At 42.4% G+C, this 23,196-nt stretch overlaps 1 protein-coding gene across 3 annotated transcripts; it reads left to right on the top strand.

Annotated features, from left to right (window-relative positions):
* The first annotated feature begins 721 nt into the window (after positions 1 to 721).
* IREB2 (iron responsive element binding protein 2) lies at positions 722 to 21,581 on the top strand. 3 transcript variants are annotated; one of them, XM_041489713.1, is made up of 22 exons: positions 722 to 958; positions 1,550 to 1,639; positions 4,740 to 4,905; positions 6,013 to 6,150; positions 8,180 to 8,401; positions 9,991 to 10,060; positions 11,067 to 11,250; positions 11,822 to 11,961; positions 12,329 to 12,500; positions 13,588 to 13,688; positions 14,126 to 14,242; positions 15,347 to 15,506; positions 16,310 to 16,445; positions 17,030 to 17,114; positions 17,692 to 17,848; positions 18,124 to 18,248; positions 18,552 to 18,656; positions 18,928 to 19,070; positions 19,510 to 19,657; positions 19,747 to 19,878; positions 20,388 to 20,573; positions 21,175 to 21,581. In XM_041489713.1, exons 1-22 carry the CDS (start codon positions 940 to 942, stop codon positions 21,283 to 21,285), a joined length of 2,907 nt encoding a protein of 968 aa, XP_041345647.1. In that variant the 5' UTR covers positions 722 to 939; the 3' UTR covers positions 21,286 to 21,581. The 3 variants fall into 3 exon arrangements, with proteins under 3 accessions (XP_041345647.1, XP_041345649.1, XP_041345648.1); XM_041489714.1 differs by having other exon boundaries at positions 821 to 958; positions 19,747 to 19,869; XM_041489715.1 differs by lacking the exon at positions 14,126 to 14,242.
* The last annotated feature ends 1,615 nt before the right edge of the window (positions 21,582 to 23,196 follow it).

Raw genomic sequence — 23,196 nt, 5'->3', positions numbered from 1 at the left:
GCTGGGCCTGCAAGGCTCCGCTGGGCGCTGCCCACAGCACCGGCCGCCCTGCCCTCAGCGCCAGCTGCGGACAGCGCCGGAGCTGCTGGAGCGGCTGCTGGGGGCCGCGGGGGCTGGAGCACCTTCCCTGGGGAGCCAGGCTGGGAAAGCCGCGACCGCTGAGCCTGGCAAAGAGAAGGTTGTGTGGGAGCTCGCAACGCCTTCCAGTCCCGGAAAGGGCCCTACAGGGAAGGTGGGCAGGGGCTAAGGTGGCAGGACAAGGGAAAATGGGTACAAATTGAAAGGAGGAATTTTAGATGAGCTATTAGGAAGACATTCTTTACTGTGAGGGTGGTGAGGCACTGGAACAGGCTGTCCAGGGACGCTGTGTGTGCCTCATCCCTGAAAGCGTTCAACGTCAGGTCGGATGGAGCTTAAAATGGGAGCGTACGATCTTTAGGGCCCGCTGCAGCCCTCAGCCTCGCACGCTGCGCGGAGCTGCGGGGCCGCGACCGGGGAGGGGCCAGGCCCGGCCGGAGCCCCCCGCCACCAGGCGGTGCCACCGCGCGGGTCTGCGGCCCCGCCTCCCGCATGGCCCCGCCCCTAACGGTTCCGTCCCAGAACGGCCTCGCCCTCAGAATGGCCACGCCCCATCATGGTCCCGCCCCCGGCGCGTCCTGACCGGCAGCTCCGCCCGCGCGCTCGTCATTGCTATCGCGAGAGCAGGGGCTGCCCGCTCCCGGCTACTTTCGCCCTCTCCGCGAAGCCTCGCGCGATCTCGTGCCCTTTCCTCCCGGGTTGGGTGCACAGTCTCGCGAGAGCGGGGCGTGCTGCGACTGCGGGGCGGGGGCGGGGCGCAGTCTCGCGAGAGCTGCGCGGGGGCGGGGCGCAGTCTCGCGAGAGCTGCCGGCCCGCCGGCGCCCCCCGGCCCGCTCCCTCACGCTGACATGGTCGCCGGCGATGGACCCTGCCAGGACAGGTCGGTCACTGCGGGGACGGGGCTCCCGAGCCCGCAGGGACACCGCGGCCCGGGACATCGCCTCGCCCTCTTCGCCGCCGAACGGCGCTGTCTCAGGCCGCGGGGGAGAGCGGCCCCGTCCCCGCCCCGCTGTCTGCTCCCTCCCGGGGGTTATTTATTCCGAGCGCCTAATGGTTGCTACGAGGTTTATTTTTGTGTCTTGTTTCGTTGACGGTGGCTTGGCAGTCAATGCTTTGTGCTTCCTGCTGTATTAAAACCCTTATCTCTTATCTGCGCTGGTGAGGTGTCTTATCCTGTGTGTAGATGGCAAAGTGAGATAACAAAGGTCAGGTGTGTTCAGGCTGTGCTGGCGACCTGCACTGACCTGTATGTACCTCCTATTAGCGATGCTTTTAAAATTCACCTTAGTCACACATCTTCATCACGAGATGTCTCAGTCCATTTAGAAACCACTCCATGTTGCATCTAATTACAGTCTAGAGGAACGTTATTTCTGGCGGAATCAGAAGTAAAATCTTTTTGTGAGTCCTCAGTCAGTGCTGAAACGACCCATTGTTTTGTGGCTGTAACTTTGTGTGTTTCGTCCCGCAGGAAGCCCTTACCAGCCCGTCATTGAAGCTTTGGAAAGCCACCCAGAGAAAAAGTTTTACAATGTGTCGAAGCTCGGAGGCGCCAAGTACGGTACGATGCTCTCGGGGGTAATCGGGGTGGGGCCAGCACGCTGCACCACTGGGCCCTGCGGTGGCAGGAATTTCTGATGGATGTGTTTGGAAGCTGATTACATCCCAAATTCTTAGTGCTTTATGGCGTTTGCAGGGGTAATACTTGTAGGGTTTTTTTACTAAGGGAGAAAGCACAGGAGTTTCTGCAGTTTTCAGCAGTATTCCAAGTCAGAAGAATTACTCACTTTTGGAAAAAAAAAAATGAAGTGACAAAGAACTCCTGTTTAATGCTTCAAAAATAAGTACAGCTTTTACTGTAGTTCTGTACAGCTTCATGGTGTTCTAGTTTCTGCTCCCCAGCAGCCTCACATAGCGGGTGACTGTTTGCCAGAACATGGCTCCTGCTGCAGGGTGAGGTTTTGTGGTGCTCGTGCTGTTCGTAATCTCAGTTTGTCATTAGTATGCAGTGGCTGTCTGTGCCAGGGAGGCCTTCATTGGGTCTCTGTGTCCAAGTGCCTGTCACAATGTTGCACGTGTGGTGGGAGGGGAGTCCATGCAGGGAGGGAGCTTTGCTCGGTGCCAGCTGGAACAGGCTTTAGTCTTGCAGGTAATCAAAGCATGCTGGCATTGTTCTCTCCCTTTGTCTTCATGTTAAACTGAAATACTTATATGGGCTACTTAGTAAAGGCATTTGGGCTGTTTTTTGCAGTTTTGCAAGGTCTGAATTCTTCTGTATTCACAGAATTTGTAGTATGCTTCTTGAATAAAAAGAATCAGTGCATATTTCACTTTAAACCCATATTTGACCACAGTTATTAACTCCATGTTGTTTAAAGAGAAGAGAGAGGGGGCACAGTGTCTGCTGAAACTTTGTGCAACAGCTGTGTGCTCTTTTAAATTTCCCCTGCTTGTAGTAACAAAGTCGGTCTTTCAGATAAGCACACATGGAGGAAACAGTGCTTCTGCTGGTGGGTTGGTCCAGGGAGAAGCAGTGCTATGCCAGTAACAAAACCAGGCAATTCTACAGCAGTTTTGTGAAAAGCCTCATGACAGGAGTGGAAATAAAACAATATACAACTTTCTGCTAAAATGTGCCATAAAGCTTTCAGCAGCAATAGGTATTCCCAAACATGTTCTCAGGAGTCTAAACAGACTGCACCAAGAGGGTGTTTGTCTTCCAACAGAAACTTCTGTGCAGAAGCTGGAAGCCTCCTGTTAACTTCAAGGTAGCAAAATACTAAATAACTCCTAGATGCAGTGTGGGACAGCACTGGTAGCAAATTGAGCATCTGGAATTGCTCACCACATTTGTTGCTAGAACAGTTTGTTTTACCTGTTTGGCTGTAATTTGACATTAATTGCCAGTTGATATTAATCAGATTACTAATGTAAATGTTAATTGGTTTACTTACCAGTTTTCTAGTATTTTAAGACTTATGGGAAAATGAGAAGAGCTCAAAAGGATTTAGGGCAGAGAGGACATGTGGAGATTTAGACCAAGCTCTTGCTGGGGCTGGAGCTCATGTGGGGAATCTTCCTTCCATGGTTAAGCTGTGCCAGTCTGGGAGGACAGAGATTCCACTGCCTCCCGTGATGCTGTGCTTAACTGCGCCCCTGTGAGCTGCTTTTCCTTGTGCCCAGTGCCAGTGTCCCTTCCTGTGCCCTGGGCCTTCTGCTGTGTCCCCGTGGCTGCAGTGCCTGGGGCCCGGGCAGCGGCTCCCTGGGGGAGCCGGCCCAGCTCTGCCTGCTGCTCCTGGGGGTCGGGCACGGCAGTCCCGGAGCCTCCTAGAGGGCCCTGTGAGCTCGTGCACATGGTGTTGCAGATAGGAACTGCTGGTGCCTCATGGAGAGAAGCAGCTGCTTCTCCAGAGTTGGTGCTGAGCAGCCCCTGGGGCGGTGAGATTTGTAACCCACAAGAAGGTAAACAAGTTCTTCTCTGGGAATCTGGCTTTTAAATCAAGGAAGTGGTGGCATGAAGGTTCATGAGACCTTTTGGATGACATCTTTATACTCAAATTTATTCAAATCTTAAACTCAAAATAGTGACTTGTCTAATTAATTAGACAACAGTGGATATTATCTCAGAAAGACACAGTGAGAACAGTCAGCAAGTTCTATATTAGTAGTTTGTGAACAAACCACTGGATTACGTTGAGACCACCAATTTTTTTTTTTTTTTTTTTTTTTTTTTTTTTTAAAAAACCCCTTGGATTTCGTTGGCCCCCCCATTTTTTTTTTTTTTTTTTTTTTTTTTTTTTTATTAAAGCCTGAACTTAATTGTGTCACCTTCCTCCAGCTAACTTTTTAGGATTTCTCACTGTTCTTATGAAGCTAGCTGCCTGCTTGAATTATGCTGAAAATAATGGGATTTGAGGGAGAAATGTCAATCGATCTTTTTTTTTTTGTTAGTAGTTATTTTGTTTTGTTTGCAGTGAATAGTGACACTGGGTGTTTTTTCTCTTCCCTCTTATTTAATTCTCATTTCCATTTCCCCTTTTTTTTCTGTGAAGGAAAATGCTGCTTGTCTGTACCTTGATTCATATCAGTAGCAAACTAACTCAAGCTGTATTTAATGAAATGTTCTTTATATTTTAGGGAGTGTGTTAATTTTAATAGGGGTGCATGGCAGAATAGTTTCTGGTCTTTGTATCGCTGTTTATTGAAAATAATATCCTGACATTGGTTGCTTGGGCTTGGTATCTTGAGTTATGGGGTGGCAAAATTTACAGTTAAAATGGTCTTCAGTATTCCAGAAGTTGTTGCTTTTGTCCTGCTCTCATCAGTAATCCCAGGTCTGTATTCCTTGCATCTCTCCCCTGCCAGCCTAACGTGCCTTATTAAATGTCACTGTCTGAACAGTGTGCACAAGCCATTGGGATCTCCCGTTAAAATCCCATAGGATAATGCATCAATGTGTACAGAGAGTTTTGCAACTCTCTGTTCCATATTGTGTAGGGAATATCAAACCCAAAGACAACTGGAAAAGCAGGCTCCTGAAGCTCTCATCCTTCCAAACCCTAGAAAAGTGGAATTCCTTAGAAATGTGAGATTATAATTTCAAAAAACTGTGTAAGCTGCAAGTGCTGTGCTCATGGGGTCTCTCCCTTGCCTCACCCCAGATACTCTGCCTTACTCCATCCGAGTGTTGTTTGAGTCCAGTGTCCGTAACTGTGATGGCTTCTTAGTGAAGGAGACGGATGCTATGAACATCTTGGACTGGAAAACAAAACAGAACCATGTTGAAGTGCCCTTCTGTCCTGCCAGAGTTGTTCTTCAAGACTTCACGTAAGTATGTGGGTGTGTGCAAAACCCCCAAAAGAGCCTTTGCCAACTCACTGAGTTTGTGTTGAATTCTTTGGCATGAGAACAAATCACACTTCCCCTCTTGATACCCAGGTAGAAACCTGTGTGCTGCCTCTGCTGTGCAGTAGATTTCTCATGATAATTCCATATGATGCAAGGGTATGAGTTGTTCCTTAGGGTACTCTGGCTTTGGGGCAGGTTGGCAAGGCTGAAACTGCTGGCCTGCAAGGAGCACTTTACAGGATAAGAGCCAGAATACAAAGGGAAGTGGTGATTTTTTGGCTGTAGCCAGGCAGGTGGCAGTTCACACTGTCACTGATAGTTCTTCTTGGAGATAATTGAAGATTAGATATTGCTTACTCCACAATGAGTAATCCAGTTGAATCCATGAATAATACATATATAGAAAAAGCAGCCTCTTAGGATGTTAACCTTCTTGTAGCATAGCTAAAAGGACAGTCCTTCAGCAATTTGCAAATACTCAATTTAAGCTGTTCTGCTGACTCTGTATATTTATTGAGATCATTAAAAAAGGAATTATGATGATAATAAAAATGAGGTAACATTTGCTTAGCTGGCAAAGCCAATAAGATTTACATACTACTGTGGTCTATAAACATTGCCTCTGTTTTGTACAGCAGTACAAATATTGTGAAATGCTACAAGCTTCAGAAATAGCTCTGTTAGACAAATGATACAGGCTGAGGTGTTAAATGTATAGCATGAGCTTTGCTTGCATAACGAGGTACTGTTGTAAAGGTAAGGAGTATCTAAAGATCGCTTCTGTACTGCTGTACCATCACACCTGAGAAGCAAAGCAAGGCACAAGAGAAGTGTGGTTATCTTTGAGATGGTTCCATGTTCTTGTTTGGTACATTGCCTTCAGACACACTGTTGCTCATTGAGAGGGTGTACCAACTCCAGTGACTTTAAAAATGGTTCAAGGCCTTTAAACTTTAGAGAATAACAGGTGTATTTTCTGAAATAGGATATAGCTACTTCTAGATTTGGATAAAATGAAAAAGAAGTTTGTGCATTTCAGCAAGTTAATGTCTCATGGTGTTTTACTTTTTTGTTTTTGTCTGTCAGTGGAATTCCAGCAATGGTGGATTTTGCTGCCATGAGGGAAGCTGTGAGAAATGCTGGAGGAGATCCAGTGAAAGTCAATCCTGCCTGCCCAACTGATCTCACTGTTGACCATTCTCTGCAGATTGATTTCAGCAAATGGTAACATACTTGTTTTTATTTTATTTTTACAAGCCATGCATTTCTGTGTGGCACTGAAGTGGGGATTCATTCAGGTCTTGTTACTATCCCATCAAATCATTTGCCATATGTGGATCCCTAAAACAAAATGTGGTGGTATATGAAAAAGGGCTGGATAAAAATGGATAAGCACTCTTGAGGGAGAGAAAGAATGTTTGTGAGACCTTATGGGTGAAGCTGACTGATAATCCAAATTCTGGGCAAGATTTTGTTGAAATAACAGGATCTGGCATGGTTTCCAGAAAATAACATGTATCAAGAGAATGAGGCAGAGGGCGTTTGTTGTTTTGCTTCGCTCTGATTTGATTCTTCAAGTTAAACAGAACTTTGTTTCCAAACGTGGCTGCCTTGTCACAGCTCCAGAGAAGGGGCCTGCAATTTTACTGGGCATTTTGAAAGGCTGTCATTGCAGCCCATGGCTTGTGACTGGTGTGGGTTTTTATGGGCTTTGCTTTAACCCCAGATAAATGAGGCTAGGGATATTTTCAGAGAGAAGTATACTTGGAGAAGTCTGGAAAAGTAAGGGGACTGGAAAGCTACCGGCATGGTTTTCTTAGCCTGACAGGCTGTGATGTGATGAACACAGCCTGGGGCTGCCTTTGCTAGAAACATAAATACTGCACAAGAGGAAGAACTTGGAGCTTTTGTTTAGTATTTGCTGAAGTAAATACTAAATAATGCAGCCTCCCTTCACCTTCTCCCCTGCCTCTCAATTGTGGAGCCTTCTAAAACGCATGCAGAATTGTATAAACTGCTCAGGCTCTTTGGAAATTTTAAAAGTTCATGGGGAAAAAGCCTGTGGTTGAAGGATATGGATGTGAGTAATTTCTGTCAACCTTCCAAATACTCACAGAGTTTCAGTTTGCACGTGTCAGAAGAGCAAGAAACTGCAGATGATGTGTTGTCCTGCATATGTGTTGTGTCACTTCTGTGCTCTGTCCATGCCTGTGTCCAGAGGGACAGCTGATTCTTTTGCAATTAGGCCAGCCTAAAATTATCAGGCAGACCAAGTGTTGGCAAGAGGTCTCCGCTTGCTGCTTTGTAATGATAAATCCGGCCTCTGGAGTGTCCCTTTGGGAAGCTGTGGGGGCTCAGCAGCTGCTGGCCTGTGATAAGAAAGCCTTCGCTGCCGGGTGATTTGTGCTGCTTTTATAGAGAGCTCCCATCTGTGGGTTACAGCCTGGTGGGCTGCAGTGGGATTTAGACAAGGTATCTGCTGGGGCCAGGCAATACCCTGCACTTGGGATAACTAAGGATCTGGCTGTGTTACTGAGGCAGAAGAAAGCAGTGGCTTTAATTGCGATTTTGTGATTTAATAATTACGGAGAGAGGTGAAAGTCATTAGTTTTTCACAATAAGCTTTCTTTGCTCTCCTGCAGAGACCAAATGTTGCACCAATAGAAGTGTGCTATGTGGACTTTATTTAAAAAAAAATACCTGGCTTTTCTCTCTTACTTCTGACTGGCTTGAATAATGTATACAATTTAGCTGTGCCTTCGAGAATTTGTATTAAAAGCCTAATTATGATCAGGTTATGTTTATTCCTTGAGAAAGCTTTTCCTGCAATCATTCCTCTGTGGTTTTAATAGAACATGTACAGTACTGTCTTAAAAAAAAGGAAATAAGTTCAGTCTACCATTTGTATGGACTCTACCGACACCTTCCAAGTCCAAAACTCTTGAGTTCAGCCTTTGAAATGCTGTTTAGAAAGATTTCTGCTCTGTTGTGAACAAATGGAAGGAGTTGTTTGGTGTTAATCTTTCAGACAATCCAGTTCTGTTCACTTCTTACCACACTACATTACTTAACTAAGTTTATCCAGCGACAGTTTACTTTGCAACAGGGTTGTAATAAAACAACTCCCTTTTTTCAGATACCATTTTATAATCTGTTGAAGAGATTGCAAAAAACACAAGTGGGGGGGTGCGGGGTGTGTTCACGAAGAAGCAGCTTACCAGTGTCTCAGTGGATGCTGTATTTGATGTTGCAGTGCAATCCAGAACGCTCCCAACCCCGGTGGGGGCGAGCAGAAGCCGCTGGCCAGGCTGTCCCCGCTGAAGCCGCCGCTGCGGAAGCCGCCCCCGTGCCGGGGCCACAGCGGCTGCCGGGGCTCGTGCGGCGCGGGCGAGGCCGGCCGCAGCCCGGGACTCTTCTCTGCGCAGATCGAGAACACCCCGATCCTCTGCCCCTTCCACCTGCAGCCTGTGCCTGAGTAAGAAAGCTCCTTTGCTAAATTGCCTTGTACCTGTGTGTTGTGCCTGTGACAGCTCAGGGAAATGGGATTTTTTTTTTTAAACACCCCTGTATAGTTTTCACCCATGCCATAGATAAGTTGTTTTAGTATCTAGAAGTAGGTTGGATGTAGCAGTTAAGAATTAGTCTACAAATTTTGCTTTTTACAAGAGCTTTACTGTACACTCTGCAGATGGCCGCCTATTGGCTCATGGCTGTGACTTTTAAATTAAATATTACTACTTCTCTCATTTCTTTACAACAACAACTAAGCACAGGAGTAATTCTCAGTCTGTTGCAAAGCAAGCCTGATTGAATAACTCAATGAAGCATTAATTTATCTCTAAAAGTGACTCACAGATTTTTGTAATAACTTTTCATAAGTCTCTTGCTCTTAAAGAACAAAGAACTAGCCTCTACATCATCCAATGTGTACAGGATCTTACAGTCTATCTGGCATTGAACTGAAATTCAGTAAATATCCTGCCTGTGTAGTAGCCCAGGAGAGCCTCATGTCTGTGCCTCTCCCAGATTTCTGTGTTACTAACAGGTCGTTGTGCACTGTTCCATCTATGCCAGTTAGGCGTAATTGTCCTCCTTCAGCTGCTGCCTCTTTGTCTGATGGACTGTTGAGATCCCTATCTGCCTGTGCTGGACAGGTGTACAATTAAAGAGCTGATCAGATCTGTATCCCACAGTGATAATGTGTGGAATGCTGTGGTAGCATTATGGATGTGGAAATGCTCCTGCTCAGTGCAGGTGCAGGAATGCAGGAGGAGTGATGTTTTCAGCACCGTTGGTGTTCTGATAGCACACCAGCAGTGCTATTTATGAAGCTGTAGGGTGAACGCTGACTGTCCCTTGGGGCTTGGTGAAGCAGGAGAGCTGCTGACCTGCTGCTGAGAAGAAAGGGAAGGGTCATGACCTCAAAGTGAAATACAGTTCTAAGAATTGAAGACTTCCTTCCTGGTAAAAAGCAAGCGTGTTCCCTTCCTTGTTCAGCTGCTCAAAGCAGAGGTTATTCCTCTTAAGTTATGGATTACTCTGTTACAAAAAGTATCAGCATCTTAATAAATAAGACATACAAAGAAAAAATAGTTCATTTTATGAGACTGTACTGATGAGTACTTGTGAAGAAAAACTTGTGGCTTGGAGGAAAATACAAAAATGGAGGATAGTTACAATTAAACTAGTGAACATCTTGGTTCTTTAATGTTACAAAGTTTTGAAATGTGCAGCCTGTGAGTTAACTGCTAGGGAGCAAAAGCCCCTGTGTATTGTAGTACATGCTTGGAATAGGTCTTTCAAAGTATTTTTGAGATCACCCACTTTAGGCAAACCATACCTAGAATAAACAGGTTCTCAGATACAGCATAGATGAAATCAGCTAGATCTCATTGTTTACAGAAAATTGCTTCCCTGCAGCAAGCTATCTATGTTCTAATAAACCTCTTCAAAGAGTCCTGCAGGCTTAAATAAGTCTTTCATCAAATAAACTAAAACTACAACTTGTTCTTCTGTAATTTGAAATAATTTATGACAGTACTTGTAAACTTGTTTTCTTTCTAGGCCTGAGACAGTATTGAAAAATCAAGAGATGGAATTTGGCAGAAATAGAGAGAGGCTTCAATTTTTTAAGGTATGTCTGTGTACCTGCAGGCTTTGTGGTTTAAGAGTCATTTGTCCACCAGTATTGAGGTTTAGATGATAAATTAAATGTAATCATTTGGAAATGTCAGGTTTTCAAATCTGAATTTAAACAAAAAAAGAAAACTAGCTTTCTGACTTGAAAAAGTTTACTCTGATTTGGTTCTTGAGATTTGGTCAGTGGGGATTTATGAAGCACTGGTGTTTTTAATGCCTTTCATGAGCTCAGTGCCTTAGGTCACAGTGAGTTTCTGGCTGAAAGAGTCATTTATCCATAACTGTTAACAAAAGTTCCTTAAATTGGAAGTGCTGAGTGGAGACCAGTGTTCAGACATGGCTGCTCTCAAACTGAGCAGCAGAAGTCCTGCTGCTGGGCAGGGCTCTGCAACATTCCTATTTGATCCTCATCCTCCGTTTTGATGTTTAGGAATTCACTGCAATGATCTAAACCTTTTCATGGATGTAGACTAGAGGTTTCTTTCTGGAAGTCGCAAATTAGCTTTTACATTATTAAAGAAGGAAATGGCCAGGCTGAATCTTGTTAGAAGTTTCCGTGTCTACTCTATTAAATGTACCATCCTGAATTTGCAGGCAGTTTCACCCTGGAGTGTCAAACCTAAACTCAGTTACGCTATAAATATAAATTCTGCTATAGATACAAGTGCTTAGGTTCTGTTGTCTGAATACCAGCCTTAGGTGGGCTTGTAATCAGTTGTATGAACTGAAAGGTAAGAGATTTCTGCAGCCCTGCTTTTGAAAGGGGCATGAATTACTGATTTCGGCCTTCAGAGGAATTGAGTGAAAGCTTTTGTCGATGATTAAGAATGTATCCGAGGAGATCACACACCTCTGTTTGACAAAGGGACAAAAGCCACTTGGGTAAATAGCAAGGGCTCTTTCATTGTGTCTTTGGTTTGTCTTTTTAGTTATGTTCTAAGAATTGAATATAGCTTTGAAAAAAATGCAACTCTTTTATTCTCCTTTTGGAAAAATTACAGTGGAGTTCAAAAGTTTTTGAGAATATTTCCATAATTCCACCCGAGACTGGAATGGCGCATCAAGTGAACTTGGAATATTTGTCTCGAGTGGTTTTTGACGTGAAAGATTTCCTGCATCCCGATAGCGTGGTTGGCACAGACTCGCACACAACCATGGTAAATGGCTTGGGTATCTTGGGCTGGGGTAAGTATGCTCAGAACTTCATTGCTCTTAGAAAGGCAACTAAAGCTTCACTAAAAAACATTTCTTCTCACTGGGTATTTCTATCTCAAGCATAACAGACTGTCTTGAATTATTGTTCTGAATCTTTTTTGTGTACAAGTAATCTTGAATAACATTTCTTTCCATTGAGGATTGTAATTAATCCCTTGTAATTTAAAGAGAAAACAACCAAAAACCAGCTGATATTTAAATAGGTACTGTTTGTACAGCAGAAATTTGTGTGAAGGTTTCTTTTCTCACAGATTAGTTTTAGATATAAAATATTTTCTAGTTGACTGTGATGTCTAACTTGAGCAATAGTCTTGCTTGATTTTATTTTTGATATGCAAATATTTAATGGAACTTCTAAATTTCTTGCTGTGCCCTCGTTGGAAATGGAGCAATGCCCTTCATTTGTGAGAGAAAAGCAGCAATATGTTTATTGTCATGAATCTTTAGTCTTTATATAAAGGGGTTTATTATTTTTTCGGACTGAACACACGGGGTGTAGGTTGGTGGAGGTGTGACCAGCTGTGTCCCACTCTCCCTGCAGGCGTCGGGGGCATCGAGACGGAAGCGGTCATGCTGGGAATGCCGCTCACCCTCACCCTGCCTGAGGTGGTGGGCTGTGAGCTGACAGGCACAGTCAGCCCCTTTGCCACATCCATAGATATCGTTCTCAGCATTACAAAGGTAAGACTTCAATGCCTTTTCAAACAAAAGAGAGATTAATGCAAGTACTACCAGTGTTGCTTGAAAAATGAATTAAGTGAGGGGAGTGTTTTTAGTATGCCTTTAATCGTGGCAGTGCAGAAAGGTACAAATAATCTCTAACCATTTTTATTTGCTAGTCCTTTGAAGTAGTGAGGGTTTTTTTCTTTCCCCTCTATAGTGGTTTGCTTATAGACCCTCTTTAACTAAAAATAATTCATAATAATTTTTTTTTTCAAACATGGGCCTTAGGGTTTCAACTTTTTGTTTTAAATGCTTGTGAATTGTGCCAAACACAGCTTGCACTGTACGTCTTCATAGAGCAGGTATTGTGTTTTCTTTCCAACAGCATCTTAGACAAGCTGATGTCGCTGGAAAATTTGTTGAGTTTTTTGGGAGTGGTGTTTCCCAGCTGTCTGTAGCAGACCGAACCACGATAGCAAATATGTGTCCTGAATATGGTGCTATTCTGAGTTTTTTCCCTGTTGATAATGTGACATTGAAGCACTTAAAGCATGCAGGTAAATATTAAACTAAAGCAAGGATTCATTGTAATTGTGGTTTTCAGTTGTGGTAATATGTTTTTTACTCTGCAGAAAAACCCAGTGTAAGAACCACTGAGTTTTTGCTTAAAGCTCCTTAATTCTTACGTGGTGCTTTTCTGCAAAGTTCTGATGTGTATTTAACATGTAATTAGACTTGTGCTTGAGGTTTGTGTCCAGTCTGGTCCATTTGTCTAATGCCCAAATTACCAACATGATACTGCTTTCCAACATCCAGAGTCCTGGTTTTTGGAAGCATAGGTAAGCCTATAAAAATATTAAGGAAGTTTTCACTTACTTTGAAATATGTATGGAATGTAACTCTTCTTGATTTGAAATGAATCCCATAACCACCTGGAGATTCCCTACAAAATCAAAATTTAAAGTGATTACTAGAAATAAGTGAAACTGCAGAACAAATGTGAACACGTCTCTGATTTTTCCCAGTGGTTTATGTTTCCCTTTGAAGTGCATGGTTTCACTGGCATCTCAAGCTCAGCAAGGTGGATGTCAGTTCCTTATCAAGCTACTGCAAACAGGAAACCACAGGGTGACAGATGCCAAAAAAAGCTCATTCATGAGTGAGACTTTCTGAGACTGAAACCTTCACTTTCAAATCAGAGTTAAATGCTTTCAATAGCAAATGTTTTTGTCTGATCAGTGCGGAGCAGGTGAATGGGTTTGGAAGAGCAGCCAGCAGTACTGCCTGTTGTCAGCTGAGCACAGGGTCTGTGTTAGACCAGGAAGCCCTAACACAGAAAAGCCTTATGGATTTCAGGGACACAACTGTCAATTTAGTAAGAGTTACCACTGCTAGAGTTGCAATAGCTTATTTTGTTCCTTGACATAAGAAGACAATATAATTTAGAAAAAAATGTAATCATTTATAAATGTTTTAATTTGTGTGTCATTCCTGAATAGAAGTTGGGATACGGAAGTGGTGTACTTGAAAAGAAAGTACTTTGAATATTACACTTAAAACAATCTGAGTGTCCGGTAGTTGTGTGATTTATTTTATTTATGTCTTTACTGTGACTTTTCTCATGTTTGACATGACCTTCCTTAGGTTTTGATAAGGCCAAGCTTGAAGTCACAGAAGCATATCTTAAAGCTGTGAAGTTATTTCGAAATGATGAGAGTTCTTCCAGAGAACCTGAGTATTCCCAGGTATGCTTGAAAGGAGTTGTTTGTTTGATTCTCATAAAAAACTACTGATGATTTCAGTCCTACCTCCCACTGCAACTTCCATTGCTTTCAGCAAAGTTGTTTTTATTAACTCAGAGTTTTGAGAAAGCAGAGTTTGTAAAACGTAGAGGGGGTGGGGATAAGAAGGGAAGCACAGTAACATTATGTTAGTACAGAAACTGAATTCCAGTCATCCCAAGGACTGCAAAAGGTAGAAAAGTTACGGATAATGTTAAAACATTTGGAATGAGAGGAATAGCCTCTTGAGTGAATGGTGTTGAAAATGGAATCCCAGAGTTCTGGATGTCTGAGAGCATTGAAATTTGGAACAAGAGTTGCTGGGTGTCTCGGGAATATATTCCATGCACTGGTGGGCTGGGGTTGGTAATGCCTGCACTTTCTGTTTCTTGGTTTCTTAGGTAGTGCAAGTTAGTCTAAGTTCTATAATTCCATATGTCAGTGGCCCCAAGAGATCCCAGGATAGAGTGGCTGTTAATAACATGAAAAGTGACTTCCAAGCCTGCTTAAATGAAAAGGTTTGTATTGCTGATGCTTGCTTCAAAAGGTATTTCCTATCATTCACCTGAATAAATGTTGTGTTATCTATTCCTTGCATACCTACTGAGCCTTCCCTATTGCTACACAACTGCTTATCCAGGGTGTTCTGTTCTTGCTTGACAGGCATCCCAAGAGTAAATAATAGGTGTGTTTGGCAGGAACATGACCTTCCCAAAGTCCTTAATTTCACAGTTTAGATTGCTAGGGAGAAGGAACTTTAGGTAGTCCATAGTGTGAGCTTAGCAAATATTTTCACTTTTTCAGGGTTTTTTTAAGCAGTTTTATATTACTTAATTTCCGAAACAGAATTTACCCTAAGAAAACTATCATGCCTTAAAGGAGATGCAGAAAGACTGCCAATATTTGTAGCTGAGTGTTCTGAGTTCTTACATTAGCAAATGATTTTTCCTTACAGCTTAATTTGTCTTCACAGAATAAATGTTTTTACTCTGAAGGTTCTGGTTTTGGTTAGGGGTATCCTTGGGTATCTGAAGAGTGCAGCTAATATAGGAATATACCTTCATTTTATTTATCATTAATGTTCAAGACTTACAGCAGTATTAGAAACAGCTTATAATGAGGCCTGTGGTACTGTGGTTCATTTGTGCTGGAGGGAGGTCATAGCTGATGGTGGAAGACAATGGGTGAGGTTGAAAGTGACCTCTGGAGGAAGTTTGAGTCCTGAAGAGCACTCAGGTGAATGTGGAAAATGCTAATGGACCTACTCTGGTTTAGTTACCACCCTCTTGCAATTAAAATCTTGGACATGCTTCTAATTCAGGAGCAAGTATTTGTTCTTGAGGAGATGTTCTTCCATGTACACAAGGAAGTGAGTTGTGGAACAGCCACACACAGACTGACATTTGTTCACAACTGTTGCAAAGTTAAAGCAGTTGTGAAGGAAGAAGGCTGAGACCCATGTACAAACAGAGGGACATGAGCTGAGGGCTGCTTTTAAAATCATGTAAGGGTTCCTAGTGGCACAGCTGAGTATTATTTCAAAACCAGTGTTCACTTGGTCTTGCTGTAATGTCATCCTTTCTGTACTGTAACAACTGCTAACATGTACTTTTGTCATCCAGTCTGGTGTTAAAGGGTTTCAGATTGCAGCTGAGAAGCAAAATGACATTGTGCCTGTTCAGTATGAAGGAAATGAATACAAGCTGTCCCACGGCTGTGTTGTCATTGCTGCAGTCATCAGCTGTACAAACAATTGCAATCCATCTGTCATGCTTGCTGCAGGTATGTTGGGACCAGACAGCTCAGCATCTTAATGGTGCTCCCATGTTTCACAGTCCTCACCTTCACTTCTGTAGGTTCTCTTTACAGGTTTGAAACTGCAGACTTGTGGGTTCTGGCTAGGTTATATAGGGAAAGTTGCTTTTCCACAATACAATCTAAGCTTGTCCCATAAAGCAGTATTAAGGAGAACAGTTATAAAATCTTTACATTTCACAGTATGACAGCAAGCAAGCAGTGGTAGGGCTCCTGTCAGTGCACAGTGCCACAGCTGATGCAGGAGGTGGGCTTTAGCTTCAAGCCTGTCCTGGCTGATGAGCTGTCATGCCACAGGCAGCACAGAAACTCTGTATTGTTGAGTAGTTGTTCTGTCATTGCTTCAGGGGTATCTGCCGCACCTTCTCAAGCTGCAGATGGTTTTGCTGGAACAGCTCATCTGTCAGACCTTGCTCTCCTCTTTTTAAGATGCTCTGTGGCCAAGGAGAGCTTCCCCTTAGGGCTGTGTGGCCTGTCTCTGGAGGCTGAATGGATTGGCACTGTGAGCTAGAACATGGTAAAGAGATTTGTCTTAGAGAAAGTAAAATGGGTGTCTACCTTCCAGGAATGGGAATAAAATTATGCATGGTATTGGTATGCATTAAGAAACTATTCAGGCCACTGATTGCTTGAATAGTTTAATAAACTGAAAATTGTCTAATCCACTGGGGGTTTTTATGCTTGGTTTAACTAAGGTAGAACCATACAGATGTCCTATGAAGGGATATAGAAATCATAATCTGTGTCCTTTTTTCCTTTTTGTTTGGTAGGACTGCTGGCCAAAAAAGCTGTTGAGGCTGGCCTCGTGGTGAAGCCCTACATCAGAACAAGTTTATCACCTGGCAGTGGCATGGTTACACATTACCTCAGTTCCAGTGGAGTATTGCCATACCTCAGCAAGCTTGGGTAAGGCCTGGCTCAGGGTACCTTTGGGCAGGTGGTGCATACGGGGGCTGTACAGGCTGATAAATAGGATTGCTGTTCATTGGGGTCTGGCTAATTCCTGACTTAATAGATTGCTGATTTGCTTCCTTGCTGACTTAAAATTATTCTGCTTCATTGTATTCCCACTTCAAAATTTATGATATGTAGTTCTAATACATCAGAGCTGTTTTTCCAGTCACAAATTACTTCATTTTAAGTGACTTGCAGGACAGAATGTGCTTGATAATGTATTCTAAAAGTGGAAGCTGGATGCAGATTTGTCAGGACGGTCTGTATTTGTCTTCTCTTATCATTGCTGCTTTCAAGGGTTGTTTAGTTAATGGTTTTGGTTGCTCTGTAGCAGTAACAGAATATGTTCAATATTCTGTAACAGTGCCCAGCTGTGGTTTGCATCAGTGACATGTAGTGTCTGTTGTTCATTTTCTAAAAAAGCCTTAACTATCAAGGGACAAAAAATTCTTGGGGATTGTTAATAAAAGAAAAAGCAGTTATGTTAACAAATTGCTCATGACCATGTGTTGACTTGATTGGTTTTTCCCATGCAGGTTTGAGGTTGTTGGTTATGGGTGTTCCACCTGTGTTGGGAACACGGCCCCTTTGCCAGAAGCCATCAGGAATGCAATAAAACAGGTAAAGTTCTGGCTGGCTTGTTGAACACAGAAATGTATTTCTCACCCTGTTTAGCAATCAAGAAATACAGTAACCCATGCAAAGTACACTTCATTTGTGGTTTGGACTTAACATGATAGTGTTGGCGTATTTGCTTGTTAGAGGGAGACCATGCCAATTAATTGCTGTGTAAAATAAATGTAATAAGTGGTATTTGTAAAATACAGTTATAAATTACAAGATGAATTCATATGATCTAATCTTGCAGAGGATGCAATGTGTAGATTTTGTATCATAAGTGAAGAAGAGGGTTTTAATGTGCTTGAATAATTTTAACCAGCACTGTCTAAACAGCTACAGCTTTTTTCTCTTCTGAAGCAGAAGAAAAATAAATAAATGGCAGGAGAGGAGTTGAATGAAGCGACAGGAAGGCACATCAGAGGGTCAAAAAAGAAAATGAGAAGGGTAGTGAGAGAGAGCAAAATGCCTTTCAGTTGTTATGTTAAATATATGAAGTGCAATGCTGAAAGCACATCTGACTTAGTCAATAGAAGTAGCCGAAGCTGTTGAAGTACTCCAAACTGGGCCTGTCTTTCAGGGAGATATCATTGCCTGTGGGGTGTTGTCTGGCACAAAGAACTTCGAGGGCCGCCTGTGTGACTGTGTCCGTGCCAACTACCTGGCGTCCCCCCCGCTGGTCGTGGCCTACGCCATCGCGGGCACGGTGCAGATAGACTTCGACACAGAGCCCTTGGGTGAGTGTTTGCCTACAGCTCCTGCAGCTGGTGCGCCTGGGCACAGATACCCACACATGATGGCAGCACCCAGAGCCAATGCATCTGAAGAGAAAGCACAGCCGTGTTTGGTTTGTGCGTGGCTAAAGCGAAGCATTCACTTAACGGATCAAATTCTTTGCCTATCTGGTACCATCTCTGCAGGCCTGAATTTATACACATCTGTATTCTAATACAAATCTCAAGTCTAGTAGTTTATTCTTCCAAACTCCTGTTGTGTTTAAAATCTTACACAGGCACTGGCTTTAATGGCAAAAGTATTTACTTACGAGATATTTGGCCCACCCGACAAGAACTTCACACAGTGGAGGAAGAGCGTGTGATATCATCCATGTTTAAGGAATTGAAAGAAAAGATGGAGGTAAGAGTGGTCTGTTCTACATAATTTAAAGGTTGCATTTCATTGTAGCTTTAATATCTTGCAGTTGAATGTGATTGCTTTGCCATTTATTTCTGTTATAGTAGTGGAGGGCTTAACTGAGATGGGTACTTGTATTTAAAAGCAATTCCTAAGTAATACCCAGTGATGTAACATGTAATATGTAATAGAAAATTATTTACTAAATAATAGTAAATAATAAAATCACTGGTATGTCTTTCGTTTTTGAGTGTAAAATACAATAAACTAACTTCTGTTATTTTTGATTAATTTTCTTTCTTGTAGAAAGGAAACAAACGATGGAATTTACTGGAAGCACCAGAGTCAATTTTATTTCCCTGGGATTTAAAATCTACTTATATTAGATGTCCTTCCTTTTTTGATAAACTTGTAAGTAGAGTGGATTTATCCACTAGATCATATGCATTGCATTTAAGTAGAGGAATAGCTGTTACAGCAAACCTTCAATGTTGAACCAACAAATTAAATTATCACTCATATTTCTCAGTCTGTGAAATATTTGTGTCTCTGGAATGAGTAGGGCCTGTCCATCCAGGGGCCTTCCTATACTGCAGATATGTTTTATGTCTCTAGTTCCTGGAAGAAAATGTTTAATGTTCCTTTTGTTCCCTTCTGTTGTTGTTCCCCCCCGCCCTGTCAGGCCAAAGAAGCAGTTCCAGCACAGGCGGTTGAGAACGCGCACGTGTTGCTGTTCCTGGGGGACTCTGTCACCACAGATCACATTTCCCCTGCTGGGAGCATTGCGAGGAGCAGTGCTGCTGCCAAGTACCTGACCAGCAAAGGGTGAGCCCTGCTGAATAATTGATCAGCATTGCCACCTTCTCTAGAAATGCCTGTCTGCAGAAAGGGGAGACTACATGTGGAAAAGCAAAATACTTAATCAATGTTAATAAATATGCTGGTAATGGTTAAGAGGATTAGTAAGGTGGGTTGTTTCCTAGAGCAGTCTCCCCATAATTCTTCTGTAAGTACCACACTGCTTGCTGCATTTCATAAAAAGTTGTAGAAAATTAATTTAAAATTGCAGCTTTCCTCAGGAGTAACCTAGCAGCAATTTGCACGTTGTCTATGATTTATAATAATTACTTTCATTGGAGATCCAGTTCTTTACATCTTCCACTAAAGACTTAGGTATGCTGCAATAATTATAAGAAAAAATCATAATATCCTTTTAAATCAGATCATCTTTAACTGATTTCTTTCAATTTGTTTTTTATTTCAGACTCACACCTCGTGAATTCAACTCTTATGGGGCTCGAAGAGGTAATGATGCTGTGATGACAAGAGGTACCTTTGCAAATATCAAGCTTCTGAATAAGTTCATAGGAAAACCAGCTCCTAAAACAATTCACTTCCCATCAGGACAAACGGTAGGAATATATTTGTTTGCACAGCTACTCTGGAATAGTGAGTGCAGGTTTAGAACTCACTCAAAATATGTCATTTTGTCATTCCACAGCTAGATGTGTTTGAAGCCGCAGAGCTGTACCAGAAGGAAGGCATTCCTGTAATTATTCTAGCAGGAAAGAAGTATGGACTGGGTAGCTCAAGAGACTGGGCTGCAAAAGGGCCTTTTCTACTGGTACTGCTGGTTTGTTGGGGTTTTGGGGTAGTTTTGTTTTCTCTGGAAATACCTAAAAACACATTGTATAATTTCTTTGTTAGAATCTTCATGGAAGAGAATCACTAGTCAGGATAGATCTGAATTTCCTCATGTAATTTACTGTCTTGGTTACCAGACTTTGAGACAAATCAGGCATTTGTCTGTGCTGATCTCTGTTTTGTCTCCATGGGGTGTTCAGTGTCTCATTGTTGGAGGCTAATTTCCACTAATATTGAGAATATATTCCAAGTCAGCCATTGATTCCTGTCCTGGTAACCCCAGCATGGTCACTGTCTGTAACAAGCTCCATTTCACACTGCATGGGCCTGCTCTGGCTTGTTTGCTCCCATCTAGCTGGGAAGCTACTAAATGATGTTTCCAAGGTACTTAAAGGACCCTGTGCAAAGCACTCTCTCTTGAGTTTGAGTTGTGAGATGTTCGACATAATCTGTGTTTGAAGGTTACTTCTGTGTTTCACTCTGCTTGTATTTTTGCAGGGTGTTAAAGCTGTCCTAGCTGAGAGCTATGAGAAGGTTCATAGGAGTCAGCTGATTGGAATTGGCATCGCTCCACTTCAGTTTCGTCCTGGGGAAAATCCAAGTACTTTGGGACTCACTGGCAGAGAGCAATTTTCTATATTGTTCCCTCCAGACCTGTCGCCCAGAATGACCGTGGATATTAAGGTATCTGTGCAATAATTTTAATTTATCTGTTGAGTGTTCTGATGCAGATAAAACAAACTTAATTCTGATGATAGGAAGCAAAGCAAGAAAAGACAGAACTTAATTCTCTTGGAAGGTAAGCTTATTGCCCTGCCTGAAGTTTGCCATGGCTATTGGAGTTTCCCAAAGTACATATACACATGTTCTTTGTATACAACTTTGTACGCAGCCTGATATTCTTGATCATTCTGAGTGGTATTTTGCCCCTCGTGGGCTTGGTCTTAGGGTAGAATTGAGTCTGTCTCTCATAAGGGTGATCATTTGAGAGAGGCTTCAGCTCTCTGTGCTGTGTAAACAAGCCCGTGACACACTTTGTGCCATCTTAGGGACAGGGTGTTCTGTGGTTACCAACAGGCCCCTGGCGTGCTCCCAGCTGCACTACAACAAGCCTTCCTTCCATCTGGCCCCAGCAGGCTTGGGGCTGTATGGGCACATCAGAGGGCTGAACTTGCTTGTGTTCTGTGTTCAGCAAAACTTGGGGTTAGAACGTTGACTAAGAAAGAAGCAAGGGGAAGTGAAAGCAAAGCTTAATTGGTTTCTCTTTTTTGCTTTTCTTTTGAAGACAAGTACTGGAAAAGTATTCAGCGTGATTGCCTTGTTTGAAAACAATATGGAGATAACTTTATACAAGAATGGTGGAAGTCTAAACTTTGTGGCTCGAAGATTCTTATAGTACCTACTGACTCTCTGGGTACCCTGCATAACTGGTAATGCAGCAAATGCCTTGTGTGAACCCAGGAATCTGTACTGTGGAACTGCAAACAGTCCTAGTGTGCTCAAAGTTACTTCGTCCATGGATGTAAAAGATTGTGAATCATTGTAACTGCAACGAGATCCTTTCTGATTTTAAATAATATTCTAATGGTGCTATTAAACATTGCTAAAATCAACATGTGTATTGTGACAAGAGAGCTGTAAGTATGGAGGGGATGTTTTATCAGACCATTTTGTAAATAAACTATGCGAAATTGAAACTGATTGTGCTGAAGATTATTATGTAAGAAGATTTTCTGCAGCTGTTTCCACTCATTTTTTGCACCTGTAAATCTGTGTACTGCTGTTTGTTGGTATAAGAGTAACAAGATGGTATGGAATTTTGAAGGCCAAACAGATTTTTTTTTTCCTAAACCAGAGCTTAAAAAAGATACTGAGTTTTCAGTTTCTTTAGGTTATTGGCTGAACAAAAAGCAGCCCACGTGAGGCCCATGGTATCCTGTATCACAGATGTTGACTTCCTTACCTTTATGGGATTATATTTCCTCTGGATCCAGATTTAAACTGCTAAAGCTATGAAATATGTAAAATTCTGTGTGCTTAGAAATGTGGGAAGCATTTCTGCATTTAAAAACAAATCTCCCAGTTGTTTAATTCATGCAGGTTAAGCCATGGTTCTTCACGCCCTTCGACTGAAGTTTGTCACATCTGCTTCAAGGGATGCACTTTGGTCATTTGTGACATCTGTTTTTATTGTGCTCTCTGCAATATCATCAGAGAAATACCTCCTTGTAATGTTTTAACCTTTAAAGCCTTTTAAAACATTTGGTAGGGCTGTTTAAATTCCTCTGCTTTAAATACAACCTGTCTAACACATTACACTTGTCAGATGTTCAAGAGCCAGATGGCCGCACTGCCTTTGAGCGCATCCTCACGTGCTGGCAGCTCCCAGCTCTTGCGGAGCATCCCCTTCTGAGGAGGAGCCCGGAGCACTGAACAAACCTGTCCCTCATGGCACTGCAGCAGCTGTGGCTGGAATTGTCAGCACACCGAGGGTGAAGCCTCTGTTCCATAGCTTGTATTGGCAGGAGATGCAGAGTTGCTGCAGTGTGGTTTGTGTTCCCACTTCACAGAGCTTTGGTGGTGTCTGAGCTGTGCAAGTGAGTCTGCAGCTCCAGCAGGCTCTTCCTGTGCTCCTGTCTTGAAAAGCTTCATAACTCCACTTACAGTTTGTGTAGAGTTTAATTTCTGCTGGAGAACAAAACTGCAATACTTGCCTATAAATTGTCAAGATTTTGCTTTAAGGACTTGTTCTTGATAAATGTTGTCTTAAATATTAAAACATTCAAGAGGACTATATTAGCTTTATTTACATGTGCTTTTAATTTATAACCAGATACTGAAATAGTTGACTTGTGAACTAACATGAACTGTTCAAATCTTGAAATAGTATGTTTGACATTCCTTTAAAAAAAGCCCCAAACCCAAAATACTGCAAACCTCGTGGATAATTATATCAATACAGTGTATTAATTTTTTGACAGTTCAAAAGCCAAACTAATTTGATTGACATAAATTTGATACTTATTTTTCTGTTTTGTTAGACAAAGTTTACTAAAGTTTGAAGTTCTGTATAATCTGGTTTTATATTTCACTAGTTTGATGTGATTTTCTTTTAGGTGAGATGAAAACCATTCCGGTGACTCCTGCCGCTTCTAAGGGGGGATAAATCAATGCAGTTTTGAATGTTATATTCAACTGAATGCTGAACGAGTTCCTGTTCTGTGGTATACTTCCATTAATTCTATCCAGCGTGACTGGGCAGATCCTACTTCTTGTACAACAGTGTCTGATACTATTTTATCCCAGC

Source organism: Pyrgilauda ruficollis, unplaced genomic scaffold (assembly GCF_017590135.1).
Source record: "Pyrgilauda ruficollis isolate IOZ18807 unplaced genomic scaffold, ASM1759013v1 scaffold96, whole genome shotgun sequence".
Lineage (NCBI taxonomy): Eukaryota > Metazoa > Chordata > Aves > Passeriformes > Passeridae > Pyrgilauda > Pyrgilauda ruficollis.
Note: the sequence above shows the minus strand (reverse complement) of the source record. Positions and strands in the feature narration are given on the sequence as shown.